Source organism: Cheilinus undulatus, linkage group 21 (assembly GCF_018320785.1).
Source record: "Cheilinus undulatus linkage group 21, ASM1832078v1, whole genome shotgun sequence".
In the NCBI taxonomy this organism is placed as follows: domain Eukaryota; kingdom Metazoa; phylum Chordata; class Actinopteri; order Labriformes; family Labridae; genus Cheilinus; species Cheilinus undulatus.
This window is the reverse complement of record NC_054885.1, coordinates 14,637,456-14,651,711: the sequence shown is the minus strand read 5'-3', so window position 1 is coordinate 14,651,711 and position 14,256 is coordinate 14,637,456. Positions and strand designations below refer to the sequence as shown.

General features: G+C 39.1%; 2 protein-coding genes across 2 annotated transcripts; one reads left to right on the top strand and one right to left on the bottom strand.

Annotated features, from left to right (window-relative positions):
- The first annotated feature begins 719 nt into the window (after positions 1–719).
- LOC121529578 (ceramide synthase-like) lies at positions 720–7,500 on the top strand. The gene is made up of 6 exons (XM_041817517.1): positions 720–838; positions 2,514–2,597; positions 5,235–5,463; positions 5,648–5,743; positions 6,166–6,275; positions 7,266–7,500. The coding sequence occupies exons 1-6, from the start codon at positions 720–722 to the stop codon at positions 7,498–7,500; spliced, it is 873 nt and encodes a 290-aa protein (XP_041673451.1).
- Positions 7,501–10,117: 2,617 nt separating this feature from the next.
- On the bottom strand, positions 10,118–13,220 carry LOC121503812 (heat shock 70 kDa protein 1). The gene is made up of 2 exons (XM_041778374.1): positions 13,095–13,220; positions 10,118–12,587 (listed from the first exon to the last, which is right to left on the bottom strand). Exon 2 carries the CDS (start codon positions 12,562–12,564, stop codon positions 10,645–10,647), a length of 1,920 nt encoding a protein of 639 aa, XP_041634308.1. The 5' UTR covers positions 12,565–12,587; positions 13,095–13,220; the 3' UTR covers positions 10,118–10,644.
- Positions 13,221–14,256: the final 1,036 nt, after the last annotated feature.

The window sequence follows — 14,256 nt, the reverse complement described above, 5'->3', positions numbered from 1 at the left end:
CTGGGACAAAGCTCATTTAAAATTGACTGAGGACAAATGGAAAACTGTTCTGTGGTCAGGTGAATCAAAATTTAAAAATCTTTTTGTAAACTTAAAATGCCCTGTAATGTGTCCAGTGCCCAGTTTAAAAGCCTGCAGCATTACTTTTGTTCAAGCATCCATTACAATCAAAAAATAACTATATTAATAATAACTACAAATAAATCTGTGATAAGCAGAGAGTAACCAGAAAGTGTGCAAGAGATTCTAAATTAAAGGTAGCCTTGTTTGAAATAATTCTTCTTCAGGTCAATTAACAAGTCAGATAGTAATTTGACTTGTTAAATCAGCAAATTAAAAAAAAAAAGAAAATATTTTACAGTGTATTTGTTCACATTTAAAATTAAAAATACATATCTTTACTTATGGATCAGGAGTAGATTTTTCACTGTGATAGTAATAGCAGATGTTTTTCAGAAATACTTTTAACTTACAGATACTCCATAAATGCAGTTATTTTTAGTAAAAACATATCTGTACTTCTTTGGTTTTTGTAATGTTTCTCCAGTTAAGGATTTGAGTACTTCCTCAACCTGCTGTGACAGGTGGCAGCAGGAGGCTCCTCCCTGCTGATCCTCCTCTCTGAGCTCCTGGAAACCTGTGCTCATTTGACAATCACAGCACATCCACACTGTGTGTCAGGGTGCGTACAAACACATTTCAGCACACACTCAGGAGCCATGTTGGCCCTCATAACTGCAGGCTCCGTCTTCTTCCCTGGACTCTACCTGCTCTCCAAGAAGAGTCTGAAACTCCTGATGGGATGGAGCGAAGGGGACGCTGCCATCGTCTCCACACGGTAGGAACCCGCACAAACACACTTTCCTTAAAGTCTTCAACATAGAGCTCTGCAAGGGGACTGTCTCTTTGTCCCTTTATACACTCTCAGCCTGAGTCGTTTTTAGTCCTGTTTTAATGTAGATTTTAATTTGTGACTCTGGTCCCATAGAGTCAATCAAAAAAAAAATCTGTGCCAAGAAGAAATACTTAGAGCAACAAAAACAATATTTCTATCATTCAGAATTCTTTAGAAATCATCATTTCTGTTTTATTCCAGCAAACCTGCCCTAACTGTCATATCAGTGATGGAATCTCAAAGTATGGTGGCCCTGAGGGCTCATATTATTGCAAGATTACAATCATCCAGAACACAGATAAAAATTAGAAGACTTATTTTAAATTATGTAAAAGAAACAAAGTTGACTCGCTTTTCATTTTTTAACCACAGTCTGTTTGTGGGCGCAGCTTCAAGGTTTAAAGGCGAAGCCAATTCTTAAATGTCTTAAACCTGCATTCTTTCTAATGGTCAGCAGGGGGCGACCTAATAAGTCTGTTCATATAGTGGCCCATAGGAAAATAAACCTGGCAGCTGGATAGTGTTTCAGGAAACCTCCCATACAAAGTGTTTGGGAAGGGCAGTACTTTCTGAAAGAATTCTGCCTATCACATCTATTATGAACCAATCAGAGCGACAAGACAAGATAAGGCAGTAGGCATGAACAGCTCCTGTAGTATGTAAGCTTTGCAAGCTTATGAGCAGTTGAGCTTTTTGGTGATAAAACTCATGCCGAGGCCGCTGGAGAGAAGTGCGAAAGCATCTTTTCCACTATGTAAAAACTTTCAGTTCTGTCCTTTGCTCTTTTTTGATAAAGAAATGTGGTCTATTTCTGTTAAAACTTTCACTATAGCTACATCCGAGCTAATCGCTACGCTGGCAACTATGCTGGAGGGTCAGGTCCATTTTCAAACCTGTCACAGACGTTTCGGATTGGAGCTTTGCAAGATAGATTTGCCTGATGACAGACATGGAATCTGAATGATCCATTTGCTTTGCAAGGTTGGGAGAAAAAGAGCCTGTTTCTCAGATGATCTATCACAATTTTCCTCACATGTTTTAAGCTTGAATGCAATCAAGTTTTTCAAAACAGTGTTATACTTGTTTTGTCAAATATGGTCTCGTTTACCGCAGGATACAGATACAGTTGGTGTTGTGCCATTGTCGGCTCCTGTAGGAGTAAAAAAAGGAATAATTTCTTCTAGTTAGCAATGCTATGCTAATGCTAGCAAGTTGTAACGTCTTACGTCGAGTCATTCCTGTTAATTCACAGAGAACAATACAATCTAAACAGAAAAAGATCAGATCATTGAGCTTTTGTACGAGACTGGACAAAATATCAAACTCACTGGCCCAATGTGTCATTCCCAGATATGTTTTGCTACATGGTTGAATCACCTGGTAAGAGATAAAAATCACATTCTCTGCAGATATGAATAAAGCTTGACTTACTATGAATTCACCCAGCATGCATGGTACACCTGAAACAATCTAACACTGTTTGGATGAGGTGAACATTTTACAGCTACTTCTTTTGTGCTCTGACAAAAAATGAGATATTTAACACAGATAATAGAGGCAGAACTATTTAAACAGATTTGACTATTCAACAGATTTTCTCTCTTTCGTCTTGTCTCAGTCTGGTGTCTTCAGTTCAAGCCATCATGGCCTCCTCTGCTGGATGTATCATCGCCTCATCCTGCACAGACATCATTGAGGACAGGTGAGATTTTTTATTTCTAGAACAACATACTTTTTCACTTTCTTCATTTTACCAGTATCATTACGTTAAAATCATTATATAACTCAATGATGTGTTGTTAACATTATCATATTAGCCGTTGGGTGTTAACAATGTGCTGTTGTAGTCAAGTAGTTTAGAGTCAAATTAAAAAACAAGTAAAAAAAAAGAAACTTTGGATAGCTTTTAGTCTCAGAATGGCCAAGATAAGCTAAAAGAAGTTACTGACAGTTAAACAAAGCCAGAAAACAACAAAAAACTGGAATGCTATTTGTTCCTTAATAGGGACTATGTAGTTACAGAATACTTAAGCACTGTGACTGATCCACAGCTGAGGAAATGTTTGATCTTGTTTGGACTGGGTGTGATCAATCTTGTCACTGCGAGAGGACACCACAGACAAAGCTGGATCCCTGAAGGGGAAAGACCGTGCACCCGCTGCAGCCAACTGGAATAGAAACAGAGCTGCACTTTTCCGCCACCTATTCTTTATACAGACAAACTCAAACAGTTCACCAGCATGAACAATGAACAGAAGCTTCCATATCTGCTGGGTGAAGTACAACAGTGTGCAAATGATGCATCACATTACATGAGCTATTGTGACCAAAGAACCTCAAATGCGACACCACCACCATGAACAGGACTGTCTACACATTTAGGAAAACAAAACAAAATTGTAGAATTTCTGCATTTGTAACCATAATTTAGAAGTTAAACCCAGATCTTTGGCACCAATTCTGATACTTTCCCCCAGTTGCTTTGCTTTGGCAATGAAACTGATGGTTTTCTATGCCAGTAAAGTCAACTGAATTTAATTGAATTATTGACAGGGATCACAATTTCCATGACTACCACCATAATAAACATGCAGAGAAATTCTAGCTAACACCTGAATTTTATTGCCTAATAATCATTAAGTATATTAGCATGCTAATTCTGGCATGTCAATGCTCCAAATCATATACTTCTGTACTAAATACTACATATTTGAGCACATGTGTGTGGAAAGTGCACTCATACTGAGAGGTGCAATGTTCTACTGGTGCTGAATCGAAGTCTGGGACAATGGAGATGTTGCACCCTTTTACACCACACTGGTGACATAGCGGAGATTCCACTGTTAGCATGTTAGCGCTAGCTAGAGTTAGCAGCTGGCAGTGAGCTAAGGTGTTTAATATTGAGTGATAACAGCCAGCAAAATTTGATTATAATTGCCTTTCATCTGTTTAAACGATGCTGTTATAAAAGGGGAAGAAAAAACGGAGGTTAAACCATTGTTAAATCCTGTAAGTGCGAAATCTCAGTGCGCAATTTGGGCCAATACTAACCTGCTGTGAGTGCTCTATACTAACAGGCGCTGTTCCAAACTGACCATTGTTCTGCCAAAAACACACAAGGGGGTGAAGCTGAGGCAAGTCCTAACCCTTTAAACAGACAGTTACAACATAGCGGCTTGCAGTCACACCGGTAATGCCTGTAATTATGCTTAACTTGTATCCATCTTTAAACAAAGGCAGACAAGTTATACATAAATCAACCCCTGTGGAATGTGAACCCATAAAAACTTGATTTATTCTGACCAAAATCGTTTTTTAAACCAGGCTATAAACATTTTTTTTCAAAGGTAAGAAACAGATTTTTAACATGGGGTGTCTAAGGGGCTTTCAGTGCTTCTGTATCCAGCCTCTAGTGGCCACTTGAGGAACTGCAGGGTTTTGCACTTTTGCATGAATTTTATTTTTTTCTACCACAGAGGTTGCTGCTTGCTGAAAATCAGTATCACGCTAATCATAGCATTTATCTATCTATCTATTTATTTATTTATTTATTTATTGATCATTTCTTTAACTAAGAATATCTCACAAAGACAACAAATCTGTTTTTATCAGGAGTGTTCTGGCCAGGATAAGCAGCAGCACAGTTAAAGTTTCCAACAAATAACAGGCAACCATTAAGCCTCAGCTCTTTTTTGTGCAATTAAAAAAGAAATCCTTGCATGCTGTGAATCTGTTACTCGCTGTTAGAGTATAAAATTACCAGGAGAGCTTGGTTTTATGATCATATCTTATAAAAAGTTAGAAACAGATTTTTCCCTCAAACAATACAGCTCAAACTCAGAGACCAGACTGAAAATGATGCACACTATACAGTGATTTCAGTATTTTCTATTAAAAAAAAAACCTTCTTGCTTAAATACACTGAGGCTTCACGTGTGTGATTGAAGCAAACCCCAGTATGTAATCTACTTAACAATCCAAGCCTAATTCATCTCCTGAGCCGAGCCGCAGTAGAGCTATTTCAGTCTCCGATACAGTCACAGAGATCACTAATCCTCATGCTGAGGACAATGAGAGGCTAAATTACTAAGAGAGAGTGTGAGACAGAAGATTGAAGGGGGATTGTTTCACTGAGTCCCAGGTTTCCTCCGTTCAGTCCTTCATTTCCCAGTCAAAGTGGAGCGGAGGTTGGTCTGCATATTTGTTTATCAAATCACTCCACAGACACACAGTGAGTGTGCAGGAAAGAACTCTGGGAGCAGCCTCAAACTATCTGCCGATGTTCATATAATGTTCAATGTTCAAACACTTATTTCAGCTGCTTACTCTTCCTCCTCAGACATTGGCTAACAGAATCCTACATCCTGTTTGCGACACCATACTTTGCCTATGACATCTACGCCATGTTCCTGTGCTACTGGCACAGGCAGCAGGTCAAAGGTCATGAAGAGGAGGAGGGAAGTGGGGTCAGGTCGGTGGGTGCTGCTGTGGTGGGATACCTGAACAGAGAGCTGCTCATGGTCCTGCATCACATCTTCATGGTGGCCTTCTGCTTCCCCGCCTCTCTGGTAAGAAGCACAACAATGACAAGTACTATGATGATGTCTGTTTCTCTAAAGCACCATCAGGATGGAACTGACCTCTGTTAGCTGATAGCTCTTGCATTTATTTTCTAATAGAGTGGGAAAAGTGACACGCTTGTGGATAAAAATGTTAATGTTGTTCAAATGTGTGTTTGTGTGAATGTGTCAGCTGTGGCGGCAGGGTAAAGGTGATTACTTTCAGGCCCTCCTGTTTCTGGCTGAGCTCAGCACACCGTTTGTCTGTCTGGGAAAAGTCCTCATCCAGGTAATCCAGCTCCCAACACCCCTATCCTAACCCTCTTATGTATAAACTGTGAGCACATACCCAAGGTAACATGTATGAACGTATTGCCCCCTTCCTGATTTTTTATGTTTTGCATATTTGTCACACACAAATGTTTCAGATTAGTAAACAATTTGTAACATTACACAAAGATAACCTGAGTGAATGCAAAATGCAATTTTTAAATGATGATTTCATTTATTAAGGGAAAAAGGCCACCCAATGTACCCATTTACCTGATAGAGCTTGTTGTGCAAAATATTGTACTTGGAGATACCAGAGCAAAAATGTCACCGTCTAAGGTCTAGTTTCTTCTGGAGAAAGATGGAAGGCTATAAAGTAAAAATACAGCGGTCACTGCCAACTTCTGCACTCTTTGACTTTCTTCTTCTTCTCTTTCCCAGCACAGGAAGCAGCACACTCTCCTACACAAAGTAAACGGATGCCTCATGCTGCTCACCTTCTTCGGCTGCAGGGTTTTGCTCTTCCCCTACTTGTACTACGCTTACAGCAGGTAACTAAGCATCTCTTAAGCATCGACTCTTTAGTAACATTTAAGGGTACCTTAGATAATTATATTATTTACCATATCATACCTTTTCCTCACTACATCTCACAGGACATTTTCTGTCCATGACCTCAATTTGTTTTAATGTAAATATGTAACTTTTATCTCTAACAGAGTATGCATCATCTTTTAAAAGTGGCTTTTGAACATCTGACTTACTTTACACCTTAGCAGTTTTTCTGTGTTGTGATTCAGTCGTACTTTGTTTAATAGTCATTAGTTTTTGTGTCCATTTTCTTTGTGTCTGTTTTGAAAGGAGGCCCATAAAAATGAGAAAGTTAGGATTCTTTTTTTTTTTTTTTAGAATTGCCTAAGTAAAAAGTCATAACTATGAGATAAAATGTCAACATTATGAGATAAAAAGTCATGATTATGAGATAAAAAGTCAAAATTATGAGATAAAAAGTTGTGATTATGAGACGAAAAGTCAAAATTATGAGATAAAACATTAAACAAAAATATGAAATGAAAAGTCCTAATTATGAGATTAAAAAGTCAGGGTTATGAGATAAAATCTCAAAATTATGAAATGGAAAGTTATAATTATGAAATAAAACCTCAAAATTATGAGATAAGTTGTAATTATGAGATAAAAAATAGATTATGAGATAACTCGCTAAAATAATGAGATACTATTTTGAAATTATGAGATTAAAAAGTCAAGATTGTATGACAAAATACCAAAATTATGAGATTAGACGCATACATTGTGAGATAAAATGTCAAGATTTTGAGATAAAGTGTCAAAATTATGAGGTAAAAAGTTATCTCATAATTATGACCTCTTATCTCAAAATGATTACTTAGGATTCTCTCTTTTTGTTTGAATTGTGGCAGAAATGGGCTTCCACAGTGTTCTATGAAAAGTGCTTTCTTTTTTATTATACATGGTTTTCTTAAAAATATTTTGGGCTCAGTATCTGCTCTTTGTTTCAGGTATGCATCCATCCCACTGTACTCAGTGCCCCTGGTGGCCCCCTGGCAGTGTAACCTGGGGGCCGCTCTGCTCTGGCCTCTACAGCTTTACTGGTTCGCACTGATCTGCAGAGGGGCTCTTCGCCTCCTCATTGCTGGGCGCTCAAAATCACCGCAGACGACTCTCAAAGCTGAGAGGTGCCTGAAAGAGGACAACTGCTGCTCAGGTCATCATGATGTGGGACAGACTGAGTGATGCTGGAGGATAAGGAAGAAGACATAAAGACCCAAAATTTGATGGTGGGCTTTCAGCTTCTCCCTGTGGTGTCTGAGAGTGTGATGGCTCTGTTTGATACGAATGAAACCTGCTAAACAAAAAAGAAAACGGTGATGGTCAGAAGAGCAGCGACATGTAACAGAGAGGACAAGTGGAAAGAAGACAGACTGAAACAAAGAACATCCATCATGACAACTTCTGCAAGATGGTTGAATAAATGATTTCAGCCTTGTAGGACTTTACTGATACATTTTTATCACTTATTCAAAGCAAGAACAAACCGATGAAGGCTGACATGTTTGAATAGGAAACTGCCTCTTTGTTACCAACTCAGAACAATGGTTCAATAGAGAACCACAATGTGTTGTTTTTATTGTATTTAACTTGTTCAATCTGAGTGACAAACCTCACAGATCTAATTTATAAATATTACATTGTTACATTTTTAATGTTTTTTTCTTAAATAAAAATCAATTATCTCCTCTTTGTTTTATAAATTCAGCCTCAGAGTAAGAAAAGGAAAATATTTATTTGAGGTTATTTTTTTGCAGAATCCCTGCCATTAAGCTGTCTGATTTCTGATTTATTATGACAGAATCAGAGAGAGAAGGAAAGACAGGCAGGGAGGCTGAAATTAAAGGAGAGGACTGATAAAGAAAGGGAGGAAGAAGGACAAAAATGAAAGGGAAAAAGGAGAAAGTAAAAGGAAGAGGGAAAGAAATATTTTAACCACAGTGACAATAAAGGTGTTAAACTTCTCATGTCCAAATAATCATGCGGTTGCTGCCCTCTAGTGGACAAACTATGGAATAGGAATAATGTAATGTGAAAACATCTTGAGGCTCAAATTAAGGCAGGGGCCGTGAACTACATCTGTTAAAGGGCCAGCTTTTTCTTGACAGATGCTGCAGGGGCCAGAGATTCAAACAATTCCAAAGAAAACTATTTGGTCTTATTAATATGTTTTAGTTTAAATGCTTTTATTTTCTTTTAATAAATCGTACTTTTTAGACTTTAAGTCAAGTAAAGCCAAGTGAAAATATAACAGAAAATAGCAGCTACACACAAATACACAAATGGACTGATAAGTATGCATTTTTCATACCAGCGTATATAAATCTCAGTAAAGCTCTGGGAATACGAAGAAAAAAGGGACACTTTAAGACACGTAGTTTTTACTCCTGCTGTTTGCCGTAATAATTTTCAGTGGATTGGAGTTGAGGAGGGCCAGATGTGGCCCTGGGGGGTCAGTGTAGTTTACCATCAAATCCAAAATCAAGAAACAAGCTGTTTCAAAGCAGTTCATATCAAATGAGGAATATAATGATAATAATAATAATAAAAAACAGAAAACAACAATAAAAAACCAACCATTTTTTGTTTTCCGTTTTTGGGTTTCTATTTCTCGTTTTGTCCCTGTCATAAATAAATGAATGAATGAAAAGGTTTGCCTTTCATCTAACTGTTTTTGTGTCTTGATCAAAAAAAGAGTAAACAATAGAACATTTGGGACATAACATTCTTTTTTTCTTAATATCTGACCTGCTGCAGGTGTCGTGGGAAAAAAAAGAATGTTGCATCACCTGTGTCCTGTTCTTTGATCTTCTTCAAACCATTCCAGCAGTGTTAATTTTGACAGCATTTTTAAATTTAGTTTTATAGTCTTTTGACAAAAATATCTTTTAGTTTTAGTCATAATTTAGTCATCTAAATTGTTTTAGCTTTAGTCTAGTTTTAGTTCACGAAACTTCCCAACATTTTAGTCAACGAAATTTACAGTAAATTTAGTCGACTGACTGGATCTCTCCCCAACTTACCCCGCCACCACGCAGCAAAAGCAGTTGTGATTTGATGTCCCCTGTGTCTCATCCCACCTTTCCACGCAGCCAAAGTAGCTGTGATGGGATTTTGCCTAACTTGCCCCTTCTTTCTACATGACGAAATTAGGTCTGACTGGATAAAGTCTCTTTCAAACATTTTCGTCTCGTTTTTATTTGTTGACTAAAATGTCAATTTCGTTTTAGTTTTTGTCCATGTGCACTTGCTTTTGTTAGTTACTGTCTCATTTTCGTCAGGGGAAAAAAGGCTATTAATGAAAACTATAACGAAAATAATTAGTCAACAAAATTAACACTGCAGAATATTTCAGTTCTTTTATGAAAACAAAAATTAAAGAATGGTTTGGTTTATTTCCCGTTTTTTGCATCCCAATTTTATATGAGCTGCCTGGAAGGTCCATGGTCAGGTTTTTTCATGTTTTTACTCTTTTTGAAACAGTAATTGGGAAACAACTTCTCTTGATTTTGGATTTCTTATTTCAAATTAAAAATCCATTAGCAAAAAAATACACTGACTGTGGTTGCCAGTTGATGATGACTGATTCATGGTAAGGGCTATGCGAACCTTTATGGGAGTGTTAGAGCACCACTGAACACCATCAAAAAATTAGAATTAGAACAGGAGCCACACCAGGTTTTATTTAAGTTAAAACAGTCTTATTTCTATATTAGAGCCAGGAAAATGATTTATTTGGGTGACTGTTTCAAGTTAGGATGCAGAGGGAATTCTATCCTTTCTTAATTAAGGTTTTTGTGATGTTTTTATTTTTGAGCTTTATAACTTAAAGGACACGTAATTCAGGTTTGTGGCAAAGAGCAGTTGTATTAATCTACAGCGAAAATATACAGACTGAAAAGATCTGCATTATAAAACTTGTTGATATATGCCTAACAGTACAATGATACAAGCATAACAACATGGCTCCACAGTAATGAGAATAAACCTTTGTAAAGGTAGTAGAAAAATATAACAAACCGAAACAACAGTGACAAGAACCAGAGTGAATTGCAAGTTCAATTAAATTTTCATTTTTATTACAAAACCCAACAAGGCAGAGATAAATATATTAACATTAAGAGTGCTTTTTACATCTTAAACATCACAAACAACACCCAACATTTAAACAGGTGATCAAGTTACAGTTGTGTTTTAATTATTGAAAAGAATATTTTATTAACATGGAATATTGTAAACAATAAAGTGGCAAAGTTTTCAACAATTGTGTAAATAAACAGTTATATTCAAACAGTCCCTGAGATCAATGAGTCCATATCAAATGCCACTTTAGTCCACCTCCTCGATGGTGGGCCCCTGGGCTCCAGCTCGGGCCTCCTCCCCACAGCTATTTGCAGGCATTCCTCCCTGATACAACTTGCTGATGATGGGGTTACACACTTTCTCCAGCTCTTTCTGCTGGTGCTGGTACTCCTCCTTATCAGCCAGCTGGTTGTTCTCCAGCCAGGCGATGGTCTCATCACACTTCTCAATCAGCTTCTTACGATCCTCCTCACTAATCTTGCCCTTCAGGTTCTCTTCCTGCACGCTGCTCTTCACGTTGAAGGCGTACGACTCCAGAGAGTTCTTGGCAGCGATTTTCTCTCTCTGAAGGTCGTCCTCAGCTTTGTATTTGTCAGCGTCCTGCACCATCCTCTCGATCTCTTCTTTGCTCAGTCGGCCCTTATCGTTGGTGATGGTGATCTTGTTCTCTTTGCCGGTGCTTTTGTCCACGGCCGACACGTTCAAAATGCCGTTGGCGTCCACATCAAAGGTGACCTCAATCTGTGGGACTCCACGTGGAGCAGGTGGGATTCCTGTCAGCTCAAACCTGCCCAGCAAGTTGTTGTCCTTGGTCATGGCTCTCTCCCCTTCGTACACCTGGATCAGGACCCCGGGTTGATTGTCTGCGTAGGTGCTGAAGACCTGGGTTTGTTTAGTGGGGATGGTGGTGTTGCGTTTGATCAGGGCTGTCATGACTCCTCCAGCTGTCTCGATACCAAGGGACAGAGGAGCCACGTCCAGCAGCAGCAGGTCCTGAACGTTCCCAGAGGTATCACCTGAGAGGATGGCTGCCTGGACAGCTGCCCCGTAAGCCACTGCCTCATCTGGGTTGATGCTCTTGTTCAGCTCCCTGCCGTTAAAGAAGTCCTGCAGCAGTTTCTGGATTTTAGGGATTCGGGTGGAGCCTCCCACCAGGACGATGTCGTGGATCTTTGCCTTGTCCATTTTGGCGTCTCTCAGAGCTTTCTCCACGGGCTCTAGTGTTCCCCTGAACAGGTCGGAGCACAGCTCCTCAAAACGAGCCCTGGTGATGGAGGTGTAGAAGTCGATACCCTCAAACAGAGAATCGATCTCGATGCTGGCCTGGGAGCTGGATGACAAGGTTCTCTTAGCCCTCTCACAAGCTGTGCGCAGCCTCCTCAAGGCTCTCTTGTTCTGGCTGATGTCCTTCTTGTTTTTCCTCTTGAACTCCTCCACAAAGTGGTTCACCATGCGGTTGTCAAAGTCCTCTCCACCCAGATGAGTGTCTCCAGCCGTGGCTTTGACCTCAAAGATACCGTCTTCAATGGTCAGGATGGACACGTCAAAGGTTCCTCCACCCAGGTCAAAGATCAGGACGTTTCTTTCTCCTGTCTTGCCTTTGTCCAGACCGTAGGCGATGGCGGCTGCTGTGGGCTCGTTGATGATCCTCAGGACATTCAGTCCTGCGATGACGCCTGCATCTTTAGTCGCCTGTCGCTGGGAGTCGTTGAAGTATGCGGGGACTGTGATGACTGCGTTGGACACCTTTTGGCCCAGGTAGGCCTCAGCAATCTCCTTCATCTTCACCAGGACCATGGAGGAAATCTCCTCAGGGTAGAAGGCTTTGTCCTCACCTTTGTACTCCACCTGAATTTTGGGCTTCCCTCCATCACTGACCACCTTGAAGGGCCAGTGCTTCATGTCAGCGTGCACCACTGGATCATCCATTTTTCTTCCAATCAGTCTCTTGGCATCAAACACAGTGTTGCTGGGGTTCAGAGCCACCTGGTTCTTGGCTGCGTCCCCAATCAGTCTCTCTGTGTCAGTGAACGCCACATAGCTGGGGGTGGTCCTGTTGCCCTGGTCGTTGGCGATGATTTCTACTTTTCCATGCTGGAAAACACCCACACAGGAGTAGGTGGTGCCCAGGTCGATGCCGATTGCTACACCTTTAGCTGAAGACATCTTGACTGTTTTCAACTTGTGTTCTAAAAATATAGACACAAAAATATATAATGAAACAATAAATGTAATGCTAGAAGCATACATAACTTTTTGCATATAAAAGAATTCTCACTGCCATAGCATTACGTTTTCAGTAATCTACTGTAACATCCAGCCCTGCAGTCTAAAGTCAAAAATTAAAGTGTAAAACCTCAGTTGACTGGCAAAATTCCTAGCTATGAAAAAAATGCTGTACTATGCTTTTTAAAGACTAAGTGAAGGAACAGTTATTTCTATCTACCAGGTGACTGTAAAGAAAACTAGACTATGTCACTTTTATTCAAATGAATAATTCTGGATCAATTTCTTTAATGTAGGTACTTAAACTGAACTACAAACAGGTTTGAAAGTACAGCGTAAGTTTCATATACAGACCTATAGTAAGGTAAAGCCAACATTTTTCTTATCTCAGTTCATATGCAGTTCAAAACAACAGACAGTTTGGTAGTTTACAGACTATTAGATATAAGAAAATGGGGGAAATGGCTTACCCTTGTTAGATAAAAAGGAAGAAAGGAAGGAAAAGTTCCCCGGCTGCTGTTGTCTCGTTTCTCTCCTCGGTTCTCTTCTGGTCTCGATTCTGTCCTCTTTCCAGCTCCCTCCGTTATTTGTATATTTCTCACTCCCTTCTAGTCATTTCTCGTGCTTTCGCCGAGTTTCGTCCAATCACAGACCTCGTCGCAGTAGCTTAGCGTGATGACGTAAGCCGGAAGCGCGTGCTAGAAGTTTCTCCCGGTTTCTACAAGATTCTGGTTCGTTCTGTACGCGCCGAGAAAGTAGCTCAAACTTTCCCCGTAATCAAAAAAATGTGATGATTGAAGATTAAGATAATTATAAACCCATTTTCTGCTTGTTAAACTGATATTCCACGTGTATCTGGTTGCTTTCTGACTGAAACAATTCTAATCCTAACTTGGATGAACGATGGAATGAACATCTAAAAAACTAAGTTATGTTTATAGTATATTTATTCTTATGGTGCCTATTTATTTTGGTTTATTTATTGTGGGTCTTCTTTTAACCCTTTTTAGAATGACATCTTATTCAGCCATTTGAATACCTGCTACATGGCTACTTTAGATTAAAATATAATAAAAAATGATGAACTATGCTCTACAACAGTATATAGACCATTAAAAGTAAGAAATAATTGGCCTAATATAAGCTAATATTGAAATGAATAAACAAGTATCATAAAGTATAAACATTTTTTGCCAACCCTTAAAACATACACTCTTTCATCAGGTGTCTGCCAGACTGTAGGCTTCATGTATTTGTATGAGTACCATATTTTAGGCTGTGTTTGGTATTTACATGATGTTTTTAGTGTAAACCAATGACCTGTCTATATAATTCTCTTCAATCAGGAATGTCCTCCTAGCAACTTCTATACAAAGTACAAATTCTTGACAATTAATGGCCACATTATTGAAGTATTTCTATTTTAAATAACTTTTCCTGAATCTCACACAGTACATAAATATTGTACTGAAACAGGGACCTTTTTTTTTTTTTGCTTCTTCAAGCAGAGGGCTTCTACCTGTCACATAGTATCAGGGCTGGCTCTAGCCATTTTTGCACCAAAGGAGAGATTACAATTTAATGCCCCCCATCCCCCAACACTTTGCCATCACTTCAGAAAAAAGTGAATAA

Bases quoted from the DNA above. Each gene is read 5' to 3' on its own strand.
- LOC121529578 (XM_041817517.1), top strand. From the start codon at position 720: ATGTTGGCCCTCATAACTGCAGGCTCCGTCTTCTTCCCTGGACTCTAC. The intron at 5,464-5,647 runs GTAAGAAGCACA...TGAATGTGTCAG, and splicing joins TCTGCTTCCCCGCCTCTCTG to CTGTGGCGGCAGGGTAAAGG. The intron at 6,276-7,265 runs GTAACTAAGCAT...TCTTTGTTTCAG, and splicing joins TTGTACTACGCTTACAGCAG to GTATGCATCCATCCCACTGT.
- LOC121503812 (XM_041778374.1), bottom strand. From the start codon at position 12,564: ATGTCTTCAGCTAAAGGTGTAGCAATCGGCATCGACCTGGGCACCACC.